Source organism: Solanum lycopersicum, chromosome 1, assembly GCF_036512215.1.
Source record: "Solanum lycopersicum chromosome 1, SLM_r2.1".
NCBI lineage: Eukaryota > Viridiplantae > Streptophyta > Magnoliopsida > Solanales > Solanaceae > Solanum > Solanum lycopersicum.
In genome coordinates this window covers 80722417-80735745 of record NC_090800.1, presented here as the reverse complement: position 1 = coordinate 80735745, position 13329 = coordinate 80722417, and the positions used below count along the sequence as shown (strand labels likewise).

The window sequence follows — 13329 nt, the reverse complement described above, 5'->3', positions numbered from 1 at the left end:
AGAGAAATATATCTCAGAACTATTATAAATGATATGCAGCCGTCCCACTTTACGGACATTGGTGCCGCTGTCGTCCGAAAACTAAAGCATATATACCTTTTATACTAACTAACATATACGTGTCATAATCTTATAAATTGACCCGACATCGGATCGATGGATAAAATTGTGTCACATGTCCCTATTTAGTCTTACGTTAGAGTAAAGGGCATATACACTCTAGTTTTTTTGATGCTAGGGACACAAATGTCCCAATAGTATGACAGAGGTATCTGCATATCATTTATGATAGTTCGGAGGTATATTTTTCCTTTTTCCTTACATAATATTACATATTCATAATTTGAATGATAAACCTATAAAAAAAAGTTGGATATTACAGGGTCGAGCTAGAATGAAAAGATAGGATAAAAGATGAAATATGATTATTAAATACTAAGAAATAAAGATAAAATGAGAAGAAAATGTTAAGGAAATGACACCATCATATCAATTCGATCGTTTTATAAATTGAGTCTTTGTTGTAACTGTTGTCAATCTGTGTTAAGAAAATCAGAAATTACTGGTTGTAATAAATCATTCAGAAACACGAAGTAATTGAGATTTTTAGAACCAGTAAATAAGATGAACAGAAATTTATTTGTAAAAAATAATTTAATCTGTAAAACTTAATAGAATGTTGAATACTCTTTTATTTTTCTTTTTAGGAAGAAAATCAAGTCCACTGAATTCACAGTGTCCCCTTAAGGAAATTATTCCCCTCTAGTATCCGAGGTTTGATTTGGAATATAACCTCCCAAAGTAAAATACCAAAAACTCTACTGTCAGCGAATCAATTCCACAGCAGGAAAGTACACGAAGAAATATATGATTTTTAAGAAGAAAGAAGATCAGAAAATTCGTTAGGAAATATTCTGAATACTGAATGGTATTTATAGGCAAGAATAATATATTCTGAAAGGTTGCTACCCTTTCAGAATTGACACGACCATTAATGAAAGGTTGCAAACTTTCAAATGGTATTGACTGTTCGAATCCGAGTCGGGTTAACTAAAAAGTTGAAAACATTTCGGTTAAATTCTGTTATCAACTGATTTATTGAAAATAATTTTTGGCCATTTAAATTAATTAATAAATAATTAAAATAAATTTTGTCCAAAAAATTATCTCGGGTCCCTCTTTCCAACCCTTTTAACAATTAATAGGAGTGTTTATTTATTTAAACTCTCCTATTTCATTTCCATTACCGATGAGGGACTATTGCCTTTTTCAATAAAGCATTAGAGTACTTTTCAAGTTCCCAACCTTTCAAGTTCTAAACTTTTCAAATTCCTCTCCTTCCCTCTATTTCCCATCAATTCTTGCTACATACCCAACAGTAACCTAATGATAAATTTAAACAATAGGGTGCAATAAAATTTAATTAACAATTATAACAAACATTGTATTTAAACTAACAACACAATGGGTAATTACAACCCTCCAAATAAGGTGTAAAACATCAAGAGTTACACCTTGATTCTCTGATTTTCTAACTAGAAAAATGGAAAACAAATTGTTCCTTCAAGAGCTTGATGAACTAACTTACTATCTGTTTCAACTTTCAATTACCATAACTACTCTTCAACAAACAGAGTTTCCAGAACATCCATAATCTCTGTAAATAACTGCTAGGTATATTATTTAAGTATCTTGCTTGCTTATTGATAATCTCCTCTTGCAGTTGGACTGTTATGAATATCAAAGCTAACATTTATTTTACATTTCATTTTATTCTCATTTGATTTCTGTTAACTTGATTTTCATATCCTTTAATAATAACTCCTTTGCCATATGAAATTCTTTATAAAAATTTTGTGCCTTGAAAAGAATTACATTCAGCACTAGTAAGTGTAATGTTACAGCAATTATATTTAACTAGAAATTTTAGTAGCAAGCAAATGATATATAAGTTTGATCACCTGAGAAGGTACCAACTGACTCCAGTTTTGGACCAAATTAAAGGCATTGAAGATGGTATATGAAAACAGAAAATTTCCTTTTACAGATACAAACAATCTTTCTTCTTTTAATACATGCCTTTTAAGACAAACTTGGCCAACTACATTTAATACAATTACAATAATTCAAGAGTGTAATCATGCTTAGTGTTTGAAGTTTAAAACAAAAAGCAAACTTGTACTAACTCCTTCACAGCCTCATGAATGATGGAAGGAAGTTTCTATAATATCTTCTTTTATAGATAGGTTTCTACCTAAGCAGCAGATTAGTATTAAAGCAGTCAACCAACTGCCATGTGTAAATCCAGACTCCAGTAGCATGAAGCCTTCTTTAAAATTGATATATATACCTTTGCAGTGAATCAATTCTTCTCGCGAAAACAATAAAAGAAGCACCAGAAACTAAGCAACTGCCATGCGCATCCTGAACTTTTAAAATTTAAAGAAAGTTGGTTTTAGATGCAGGGATCAAGTAGTTTCTTTAAATGGAAGAAAAAGGAGAGGAAAAACATAAAGCGATAATCGGTTTAGCTTTCTCACTGACCTTCTGGGTGTCAATGAAAAAAGGTACTCTATAAATCCCAAATACTACATTAAATTCCGAGGCCAGGATCTACTGCAATCTCTTTCTCTGATAGCAGTTTCAGTTTCTGTGAAACAAGATGAGATGAGTTCAGACTGAGTATATATTTCACTTGACTATTAGGGTTACGGAAGTGATGCAATAATTCCTTTTTCTGATTTCAGCCATCACCACAGTTTCTAACTTTGACAATTTTTATAACACTTTCATAGCCTGAGCTGCTTCTCCAGTAAGATTACACTTCAAACAATTTGGATGTTGAAATGATGAGAAGGCCTATCAGAGATTAATAGGTAACTTTGCTTGCATGCCTTCACAAAAGACCCTTTTAAAAGATCCAATATTCTCATACAACCCAAATTGAAGTGGTTAATCGGACATGGATTAATCAACTCATCTATGCAAAACTAAAAGTTTAGCTCATGAATAATGGAATGATATCTAGAGAAGTCTCCGAGTGATTGATACCAAGATTGATCATTTTAAGATGAATGTTTTGCAAGCATTTAAAGAATTATTCACACAATTTAATTTTATTTTAAGAGAGGAAGATTATCTGAATTCTAGAAAATCGAAGTCAAAGACACCTCACCAAAAACTCCTGGATGAAATATTATTACCGTGATGTATTGAGGTGGATCATCTAGACTAGTTGTGCCAAGGACCACTTCCCTCCTTAGCTTTGCTGTAAGCTTATGACAAACCCTAAGCTGCGTAGAAGAAAATCAACAATATACCATTTCAGATGCCTAAGTGGAAAGACAGTGATGGAACTCAAAAGTTACGGATTACCTCAGATCGAGTTGCACCACCGATAATGAAAACAAAAATCCGTTGTCCCATGTTCTTAAAATCAGTTGAAAAGTTTCTGAGATTAGAGTCACTGGAGAAAATTCCAACAAAAACACAATACAAGATGAGGAATAAATACAATTTTTCGAACATATATAAAATTAGATGCTGCATGCTATGCAAATCCTACACCATGGAAAATAGTAATGAAAAATTAAATGAATAAACATGGTACTCTTTTAACTAAAAAGTGACAGTTTCTTCATATGGGAGTCCAGGAGGCCTGGATCTTCTAGGTTAAAAAGAAAAAAACAACTCTAATAACGATTTTTTCACAGGAGAACCTTGAATATCCATCATCAGAAGTACGAGAACGTGCCCAATTCGGAGTCCTCCTTGATCTCACTGAACGTGGATTAGTAGATTCAGTAGTGGCCTTTGGTGGGACATTCCTTGCAGAAGATCCATTGAACTCACGAGGAGCAGTTTGAGAACTGTTCATGCACTGATAATCATCTTTTGACAAGTCACCTTTACACATTTTGTCAATCAACTCCTGAAAGAAGCAGGATTGGTTATATCATTCAGAAAGCATGATGTATGAGCTAAGCATTCAAAGAGCTATTGATTAAACATGAAAAATTTGGGAAGTCTACAATGTAATCAAAGCTGAATGTATTCTGCTTTCACACAATGGCAATTTAAAGAAGCATCTCTCATAAAAGCATTATTTCTTTTTTTTTTGAGCATTGTAGTCCCCAAATTCAAAAATAGAGTTCTCGAAAGAGAGGCAATGGCAATTGACCCGCTTCCAAGCATGGTAGTTCTCTGGAATATAATTCAGAACCCTTCAATGGTAAGCAGGTGAATTGGTCCTTGAGCAATTTCCATTTCAAAAAAGTACTGGGAAGGTATCCTCTATGTGGAGCATGCAATAAGATCTTCCAGTCATATGATCTTTTAGATATTCTCATCGCTAGGTCATTTAGTGGATTCAGTCAGTAAATTAGGACCTAAATCCTACAGTTCATGTAGAAATTCGAAGTTAATCTCTATCTGGTCGCAAAGTTGGCAGTTAATTTGCTATTCCATACTAAAAGGCAACCTAATCTAGACAATGAAGAAGATATAATAATATGGCTGGAAACAAAAACTGCAACCCTCTTATACTACCAATCATATAAGCACTAAACAAAGATGAAATATCTTCCGAGTTCAATTCTGAAAAATTATATACAAAGGAGGATTGAAAAGTATAGCAAACCTCTATCACGGGATAAAACCGGAATAGCTGCCATGTTTCTTCCTCTCCAGTTCGATCTTTTCTAGCTGCATTCCCTTTCTAATATGCAAACAACAAAATCTAGCAACTGTCAAGTCTCATTTCAGTCATTATGAGAGCTGAAGACTCCAGGAAAGTTTAAATGTTTACCTTTTGCGAATCAAACTTCAGGGAGAAGCTTCCACTTGGCTTCCGTTTTTCTGAACCCTCTAGCATTCTCATATTTTTCACAGCCTTCATATCCTCAGGTGACAGTTTTGCTAACTAGGGGAAAAAAGAATCTATATTAAAATTTTCAAACTTCCCTTAGATTCAAGTAGCAGTACAAATGAGCCAATACAAAACATAGCCATGAGACAAAAAATAACAACTCTACAAGTTGATTCTAGGACATTGAATATGGATAAACTAGGAATGGCCATATTTTTCTTATAGCATAAAAACATTTGGTTGAGAACTATTTTCTCCAAAACTGGTTCATTCTATAAATAGTAACAAGGCGGCCAAGAAATCCTGAGAGCATTGATGTAGAGGAGATAGCTTTTGTTGGTCCACATGGTGAAATTGTTACAGAACTTAGAACTTCTCCTCTTGATCTATTGTTCTCGCTCCATAATTTTCTTCTCATATGTCACATTTTCTAAACTACATCCAGTGATACATTATAATTGTACGTGGTAAAATAAATGCTCGAAAAATCACAACAGAAAACTGCCTCAATTAAGCCAACTGCATTGTTGTTCATAGAAACCATCTTTTTCTTTTACTTTTTTTATTGTTCTTGACTTATTTGGAAGAATGCATTGAAACCCCAACATTTGAACTTGGAAAATTATATTGTTTGCAACATCCTATTCATACTCTTCTGATACTAAGTATTCTATGGATTCTTCAGTGATTTTCGGGCATCATTTTTCTTGATGCATCACGAAATCATTCCAGTTGCTCTTCAGAAGATTCATTCTTCCCCTTAAATCAACAGACAAAACTACTACGCTCCAGTTATTTTATTATGTATCCACATACTTATGCCAATCTACCATGAGATTGTTTGAACAAAACAACAATGATATGCTAGATGGAATTCGGACTGTTTCAAGAATTTAGCATGTAGTAAATACCTGCATCAGTTTCGCTGCTTTGTCGCCCTCAAATTTTTCTGGATACACAGATGCATAAATCATCATCAGGCGTAACTTATTTTCACCTGAAGTATCCTGCATGCAGAAAAGTTATTACTTAGACCATGCCTTGTAGTGGAAATTACGATGAGTTTGAATATTTCTTCTGAGCCAGCACAAAATTTCCACCTGCTTCGACCTCAGATAATGGATAACTTCTTTTGTTCCTGCATCACCAAAGACAAGATCCTGTTCTAGCTGTCCAAGTTCCCGAAGACCCGTGTCTCGGATAATTTTATTAAGCTCTCCAGCAATCTGATCAATCAAGTAATGAAATAAACTTCAGCATTTTATTGCATGCTAGGTTCATCACATTGTCAAATTCAATTGTTCCTAAATAACCAAAGAATAACTGTATGAATATTAACATAGGTAAGACCAACGACAGGGAAGATGCTATGACTTTTAAATACTTGCAGCAGGTTTTGTGTTCGAATAAGATATGACCATCCCCATGAGCTCTACCACAGAAGGGATCAGTAAGATGCTGGCTGTTATTAGGGATTATACAAATTTAGAATACAAACCTGAACCAATGAAACTAGCTCCTAAGAATCGTATATCCAGAAGTACCTCAAAGTCTAATTTCTTATAGTCAACCTCTATTCAAGAACGATTTTAATTGTTGAAGTGTTACTCCATAAGAACTTTTAAATGTGAAGGGCTAAAGCTTTAAATTTGCTTTTTTGAAATAAACGAAGAAGTCCACGCATGGGTCCAGTTGACCAAGGAACAAACCTCGACATGGGTAGATAGCCTTTCCTTTTGTTCATTATACTGTGGCAATGCTTGAACCATCTTCTGCAAGTCTCGTGTAGATAATTCACTTCCATCTCTAAGTAAAAATAAATTTGAATTGAGGAATCATCAGAAGGAAGTTTCATGAATAAAATTCTGTAAATCTACTCATCTGTAGTTAACAAATCACATCTATAATCAATTGGTAACAACTAAAACAATTAACAAGTGATGCTGCATCATCCACAGACATGGAGCAGCGTTCATGCTGTACTGATAAAGATGCAGGTTTCCACATAGTTTTCAAAGGAGTAAAATTATATTTCACAGCTTTAGAAACACCAACCTCTGCTCCATTTGTGCTGCCTTGTTCTTAGAAACAAAGTTTGTAAACCTATCGTGGAGTCGTTCACTAGCCTGATAAAGTCTTCAAGTTAGGAGTTGAAGTACATATGACATGCACAAGCATCAAAGGAATAAGGTAATTCACGAAACATACATCAGCTATATGAGTATGCCGTAGCTCCAACCAGACAGGATCCTGATCTTCTAAAAGAACTTCCTTCTTCTCAGGTGAACCACCTGTTTTGCTAGGAACCTGATGTGAATACATTTCGGTCAAACTTCAGGAGAATATTGATATAAGAATCCAGAAAATGAAGCAATGCGTACCTCATGTATATATTTATTTCCATCCATATCAAGCAGGTCATGGCACATGGCATCATATGTCCATTCATGAATCACAGGAGCAATCTAAACGAGTAAATTTATCATTTCATCAAGTTAAAAACGAAACAAGATAGTGCTGAATATTATTTTATCAACAAAATCAATTACAAACCTGGTCAACAGATCTGTCTAGAATCAATAATTCACATGTCTCCTTCTGTGGATAGTTAGGTATACTAGACTTATACGTAGTGATATTGTTCCATATGGCTGCTGCAAGCTTTCCAGCAACTAATTCACGGAAATTTGTTGCTGTTGATCCATCTTGTCCCTTGGAAGCTCTATAACGCACAAAAGGAAATTCCTGGATGTAAAGACAGTTTTAGCAAAACTAAGTTGGTCACAGGGAACAGTAACTGGAAGAGACCCAAATAAAAATCAAAGACATTGGTGAAAATCCAATGTCTTTCACACCACCAAAATACTTTACTTTTACCTAAAGAGAATCACAATTGCACCAACCTTTTCAACATTTGTTTTTTGATAGAATAATTGCAACATAAACTAATACAAGGCTTGTACCAGTAGTCTTTTGGTTTGTTTACAAAATTCAGATGAAAGAGCATTGGTGAAGTTCAAATTACCTTCAGTGAAGCAAAGACAGTGGAAATTCTTGAGGCCATTACATTCAAGGACGCTTCAGCACGCCGGGAATTTTGAGCACTTTCACCAAACAACTCTCCAAGTGCTCTTTCATGGTCAGTAACAAATCCCTGTGATAAAAGCTGACAGATTAAAAAAGTCGCTATCGGCATAATTCTTCAATTAATCAACAGATGAATACTCAATTAGTTGAGATCCGCTATGTGAGTCTTCTACATCTATTCCATTAAATTCAGGTCCATTTCATGTCTTCATAATATTTCTTAGTCAAAATTGTAAAAAAAATTAATATAATTCCCAGTTTATAAACAGATATTGAACTAAATGCTCCAAGTAAATAAAAAAGGTGTTCATAGAGATTTGCCAAATTACCTGGCTGTCTACTGGAAAGTACTCAAAATTCATCTGCATTGTGCCAAAAAAAAAAGGAAAAAGAAGATTCAGTTAAACTTGTGAAGAGATCATTTTCATGATGCATGCAGTATTGTAGATAGAGACATGTGATCATTACCTCTCCTAGTGCACCTATACGGGGTATGACACTTGTGTCATTCTTGATCCGCGCAACCAGGTCCTTAGGTATTGGGTGACTGAAGTATACATATGCTCTGAAAAGATAGGTAAATAATAGAAGTAAGATAAACCAGAGGATTCAATTAAATTGATCAACCTACGGTACACTAAATTTTATGGAGAATGAGATCCTGTCCATACTTTCTGTATAAAGGTTCTCTTCCTGACATATCGGACAAGAACATGACAACACTGCAAACTCAAATTTTAACTGTTAGTTCGAATAGGACATTCAAGATCATGTATAAAGTCAATACACAATTCTCGCGCTTTGTTACAAAATCAAACACATGATGATTATGTAGAGAATGCATTTTGAGAAAAAGATCATACTTCTCCTTTGACGGTTGGATGTAGTATATAGCATCCATTGTTGGCAAAGGTTGTCTTCTTCTGAAAAGGTCTTCCACCACTGTCACAATAAATACAAATAATCATTAAGACATGCTAGAACTAACAACCATTTAAAGTACTCTACATGGGACTTTGTGACTCATTCCACCAGGTTTGGTGACAAAGTCAATAAACCTTATATTTCTGACTGAGTAGAACTAGATATCACAGAGTAACTTTTGTGGTGCCTTTAAACATTTATTTTTCTCTATACAAATAGGAGTATACACATAACCTAATGAAACTAGTCATCTCTCACTTCTCATTGAAAAACGCTCTTTGTTCTTGGTTTACTGAAGGGGTTTGATAATTGTGTGAGGTTAGATTGTCAACTTGTTCAACAATGACACAGATAAACTTAAAGAGTTCATTGCATGCGGAGCTCACATGAAACTCCTTGATCAGTGATATCAGCCATTTTGCATGTGGAAGACATCACTTTTACCGTTACTTTATCCATGATAAGAACCTGCAAAGAAGTAGTTAAGCAGCATAATTTCATAAATTGCAAGTCTCCCATGCTGTCAAGACATAAAGGCAGCACATAACTGAAAGGAAAAATAGAGACCGAAGCCAATAACAACAATGACTCTTAAATTCTTATGCATGTGCATTTCTTCTCTCATAACACTACCTTTTGAGGTTATTAGACAATCTCACCGTGGGCTGGCGTTAACTCGCAAACCAGTACCAAGCAATGTCATTCATGAACACAGCTACAACATATTGATGCTGACACATGATCAATCATTGTGTAATGACACAGATAACAAGTTAGACTATTCATGTTAAATTAATTAACTCATATTGGGAAGATATTTTACTACAAATCATGTATGTCAAAACTTGATAAGATGGGTAAACAATAGACATTCTAGAAATTTTGGCATTGACAGGACAGAGAACTAGTCTTCACACAATGATAAAATTGCTCCCCCTGATTCAAAGTTCAATGAGTGGTAACAGCCTCTTTGCAGAAATGGAAGGAGAAGGCTGTGTACTGTATACACCACTCTCCCCCTAACCCCTACTAGTTAGGAAGCAATTTGTGCACGAGGTAAGACATTTTGAAGCTAGAGGAAAAAACATCATAACAAAATACTAGCTTTCCCCAAACATCTGGATGAGAGTCGTTCTTTAAGAGATAAGATTTTTGAATAAAGTATTTAAAGCTATGAAATATAAATTGTTTCAAGGACAAAAGACAAAATTTAACAAACTGATTTTGTGTAATAAATTCCTCCTGTTAACATACCTTCCATGAAGATCTTGAATCTCCTGAATCTGAAGTTCGAAGCATTTCATGTAATAGTCCTAGAACAAAAATACATCAAGACAGACAGCACATTAGTCCAAACTCATCTCTAATGCAGTGTGAAATGCCATAGACACCCACAGAGATCAAAGGACAAGTTCAATGCATCAGGAACAGTAATCTTGTGGTAATACCATAATTCAATGCCGCAATAGAAATAAAACATTTGATGCATCAAGTAGAAACAGTAATCTGGGGAAACATACTTCTTGTTGCTAGATTGAAAAGATGCTAACAAAAGGTTTGATGATTTTCCTGGTTAATAAAGTCTCCTATTTTGCATCTCTGTTCTTCCATTTTTCAGTAGTTCAACTGCTAGGTGAATCCACACTGCAATTACTAAATGAGTTGTACTCCACATGGGTAAAAAGGCTTTTACTATATGACCTTAGTCACCTTACTCATTTCCTGAAGAGTTGTATTGCTTGAGATCATTTCTCCATCAGCTACTCATTGTTGTGCATCAACTTAACGATTCATCTCGATACACAAAAATTAGGAAGGCACCAATCACTTATTACAGTATGAGATGTTTCAAAGTGTAAACATATGGCATTTGAGCCTAACCAACCCCAAAAGCTAGCTCATGAGTGGAGGATTGCCCAAGTTAATAGAAGCAAACCACCAGTCCATTCTCCCAACCAATGTGGGACTGTAACCCCCCCTCCACGTTCAAGCCTGATTGGAACATGCACCAAGGGGCCCAAACGGAAAGGACCTAACTCAAATACCATGTAACGATATGGCACCTGAGCCTAACTCAACCCCAAAAGTAAAGGGATCAAGTTGTGTAAGCCTCCACATGTAAGCAACAAATTCAACTCTCCCCATATCACTCCAATCCTCTTTTTGGATGCACTAAATTTCGAACCCTATCAACTTCTACTTGAAATCCAAGAAAGTTTTAGTCAAATCAAAATAGGAAGTATGTGCACTAAACTACCGCTATTCAGAAGGTCTGAAGAAGGGCCGAACCATCTATTCTACTCAACCTCACACTACATTTCTATAAGAGGCTGTTGAACCCGTGACCTCCTGATCACGTGACAACAACTTTACTAGTTACATCAAGGCTCCCTTCAATTAGTTTTGATCAAATTAGTTTTCTAAAAATACAAATTAAATGTCTGGATTCATGATTCAGAAAGCACTGTTCACATTAAGCAACAAGAATAGCTAGCAACCAGAACGCATCGCATCCTCATACACATCAATCACGAACTAGTTGGAATTAATGCTACGATCGCCACATTCTAAAAATTGGATATTGATTACAGTAGAAATGTCAAGTGATAAATTTGAAATAAATGCAATATGTGTGAAGAGCGAGCTTACGATCACGGCTGATTTGCTTGAAATTCTTATACTCTCCTCCATGAGAGGAAGTTTCTGAATCTGAAAAAGACATTGTCGTTGGAAATTCTGTTCAGTGAATTTTTGGAATGAAGAAATTGAATTGAAATTTAGTGAGAGAGAGAGTAGAGGGAGAAAATAGTGGGAAGGCGTTTTTGAAGGGGAGAATCGAGAGAGTCTGAAAAGGTCGTTAAAACTTCGTGGGGACGCACAAAGAGCTCTAACCGTGCCTTTCTTTTCTTTCTTTTTTTTTCATATTCGAAATTATATTAAGTATGTTATCATTTTTCGGTTATATACTGCTCATTTTTTTTATTATGTATTTGTATCATTAAAAAATAAATTTTATTGATAGAGCAAGGAAGTAGAACATTTATTAAGATTCTCTATCTCCATTAATCCCTAAGTTGAATATGTATAAATCACATTATCTAGCACGTTCAGTTGTATCTACTTATTTATTTTGATTTTGTGATTATTGGTACTACTTTTTATTTTAGTACTACATATAATATACTAAAAGTTGTTAGGGAAATAAAGTTAAGGATACGAGGAAGTTATTTATAGTAGTATATTTTTGGCCTAAGTTATCTCCAGCCACTCAAAGTTGTCCGCATAATTCATTTAGACACCTCAACTAATCCTTGTGCTAATTGAACACTTTATTTGTTCAAAAGTCCTTCCTATTAGACACAAAATGCTGATATGGCAAAAAACGTGTAATTCACTTTTCTTAAGCGCGTTAATTTATTAAAAATAATATTTTTTCTTTTTTTTTTTAAATTTATACCCATAAGTTAATTTTTTTAAAAAATAATTAACAAAAAAGAAGATTTGTTCTTCTTCCCTATTTCTATCAACCCCAACCCAACACAACCCCCATACCCATGCTCCAATGGTTATCTTCTTCCCCACCATTCTAATGATTTCAAGATTCTTAGCATCAGTGGTTATGTTCTTCCCCCACCATTCTAATGGTTTCAAAATTCTTAGCATTTTGTTTCATTCTTCTTTTTTTTTTTGTAAAAAAAATCTGCTAATTTAATATGTGAAGAAGAGAAATTCGAACATTGGAGTTAAAAATTGATCGATATTCGTCTATCTCTATTTCGATCACTCCGATTGAACAAACATCGCCACTCATTAATTTATTAAAGATGATATTAAAAAATTCAACATACTTTCAATTTTTCTTGATCATGAATCTTAAAAACAATTTATTGACGTTTATTTATTTTCACAAAAATCTCAAAACAAATGGAGAATAACAGATGATAGGAGATTAAATTTGAAAGGGAGGTTTTTATTTTTGTTATGGTGGTCGTGGTTACTGGGTAGAGGAATGGATAAAGGAAGAAGAAAGGTCAAAGGGTTAGGTGGGGGTAGGGGTGTGCAAAAACCGAACCGACCAATAAACCGAACCGATAAAATATTATTGGGTTATTATTATTGGGTTATTGGATTATTGGGTTTTTAATGGGTTTAGAAAAAATAATTATTGGGTTATTGGGTCGGTTTCGATTTTTCCTATTGGGTTATTGGGTAAACCGATAACCCAATAAGACTATAGTTATTTACTACTTTACCCTTCCTCAATATTAAATATACATAATTTAATACATAAATAGATTCAATATTAGCTTTTCAGGCTATGTGATTTTTTGGTTAGGAAATTTGTGAGAACTTTGTTGATTATCTGGTGGATCAAGCAACTGTTCAAAATTGTCTCATTGAAATATTTTATTTTAGTTTTAATTCTAGTTCGTAATTGTAGGCGATAGCTT

The 13329-nt window shown here is 34.3% G+C and overlaps 1 protein-coding gene across 2 annotated transcripts; it reads right to left on the bottom strand.

The window, feature by feature from the left end:
- Window positions 1-1986: 1986 nt before the first annotated feature.
- On the bottom strand, window positions 1987-11828 carry LOC101251922 (protein transport Sec1a). Of its 2 annotated transcripts, none has more exons than XM_010327412.4 (22): window positions 11528-11828; window positions 10133-10191; window positions 9265-9346; window positions 8818-8896; window positions 8626-8676; window positions 8423-8519; window positions 8284-8316; window positions 7893-8021; window positions 7421-7612; window positions 7249-7332; window positions 7076-7174; window positions 6923-6993; window positions 6577-6673; window positions 5968-6093; window positions 5779-5874; window positions 4808-4921; window positions 4640-4717; window positions 3720-3931; window positions 3376-3466; window positions 3204-3293; window positions 2545-2650; window positions 1987-2429 (listed from the first exon to the last, which is right to left on the bottom strand). In XM_010327412.4, the coding sequence occupies exons 1-21, from the start codon at window positions 11598-11600 to the stop codon at window positions 2594-2596; spliced, it is 2010 nt and encodes a 669-aa protein (XP_010325714.1). In that variant the 5' UTR covers window positions 11601-11828; the 3' UTR covers window positions 1987-2429; window positions 2545-2593. The 2 variants fall into 2 exon arrangements, with proteins under 2 accessions (XP_010325714.1, XP_069143443.1); XM_069287342.1 differs by having other exon boundaries at window positions 1987-2424.
- Between the last annotated feature and the right edge of the window lie 1501 nt (window positions 11829-13329).

Excerpts from the sequence above, each read along its gene's own strand:
- LOC101251922 (XM_010327412.4), bottom strand. The coding sequence starts at position 11,600 with ATGTCTTTTTCAGATTCAGAAACTTCCTCTCATGGAGGAGAGTATAAG. Across the intron at positions 7,613-7,892 it reads CTGTCTTTGCTTCACTGAAG|GAATTTCCTTTTGTGCGTTA; the intron begins GTAATTTGAACT and ends CTTTACATCCAG. Across the intron at positions 7,333-7,420 it reads TAGACAGATCTGTTGACCAG|ATTGCTCCTGTGATTCATGA; the intron begins GTTTGTAATTGA and ends TTACTCGTTTAG.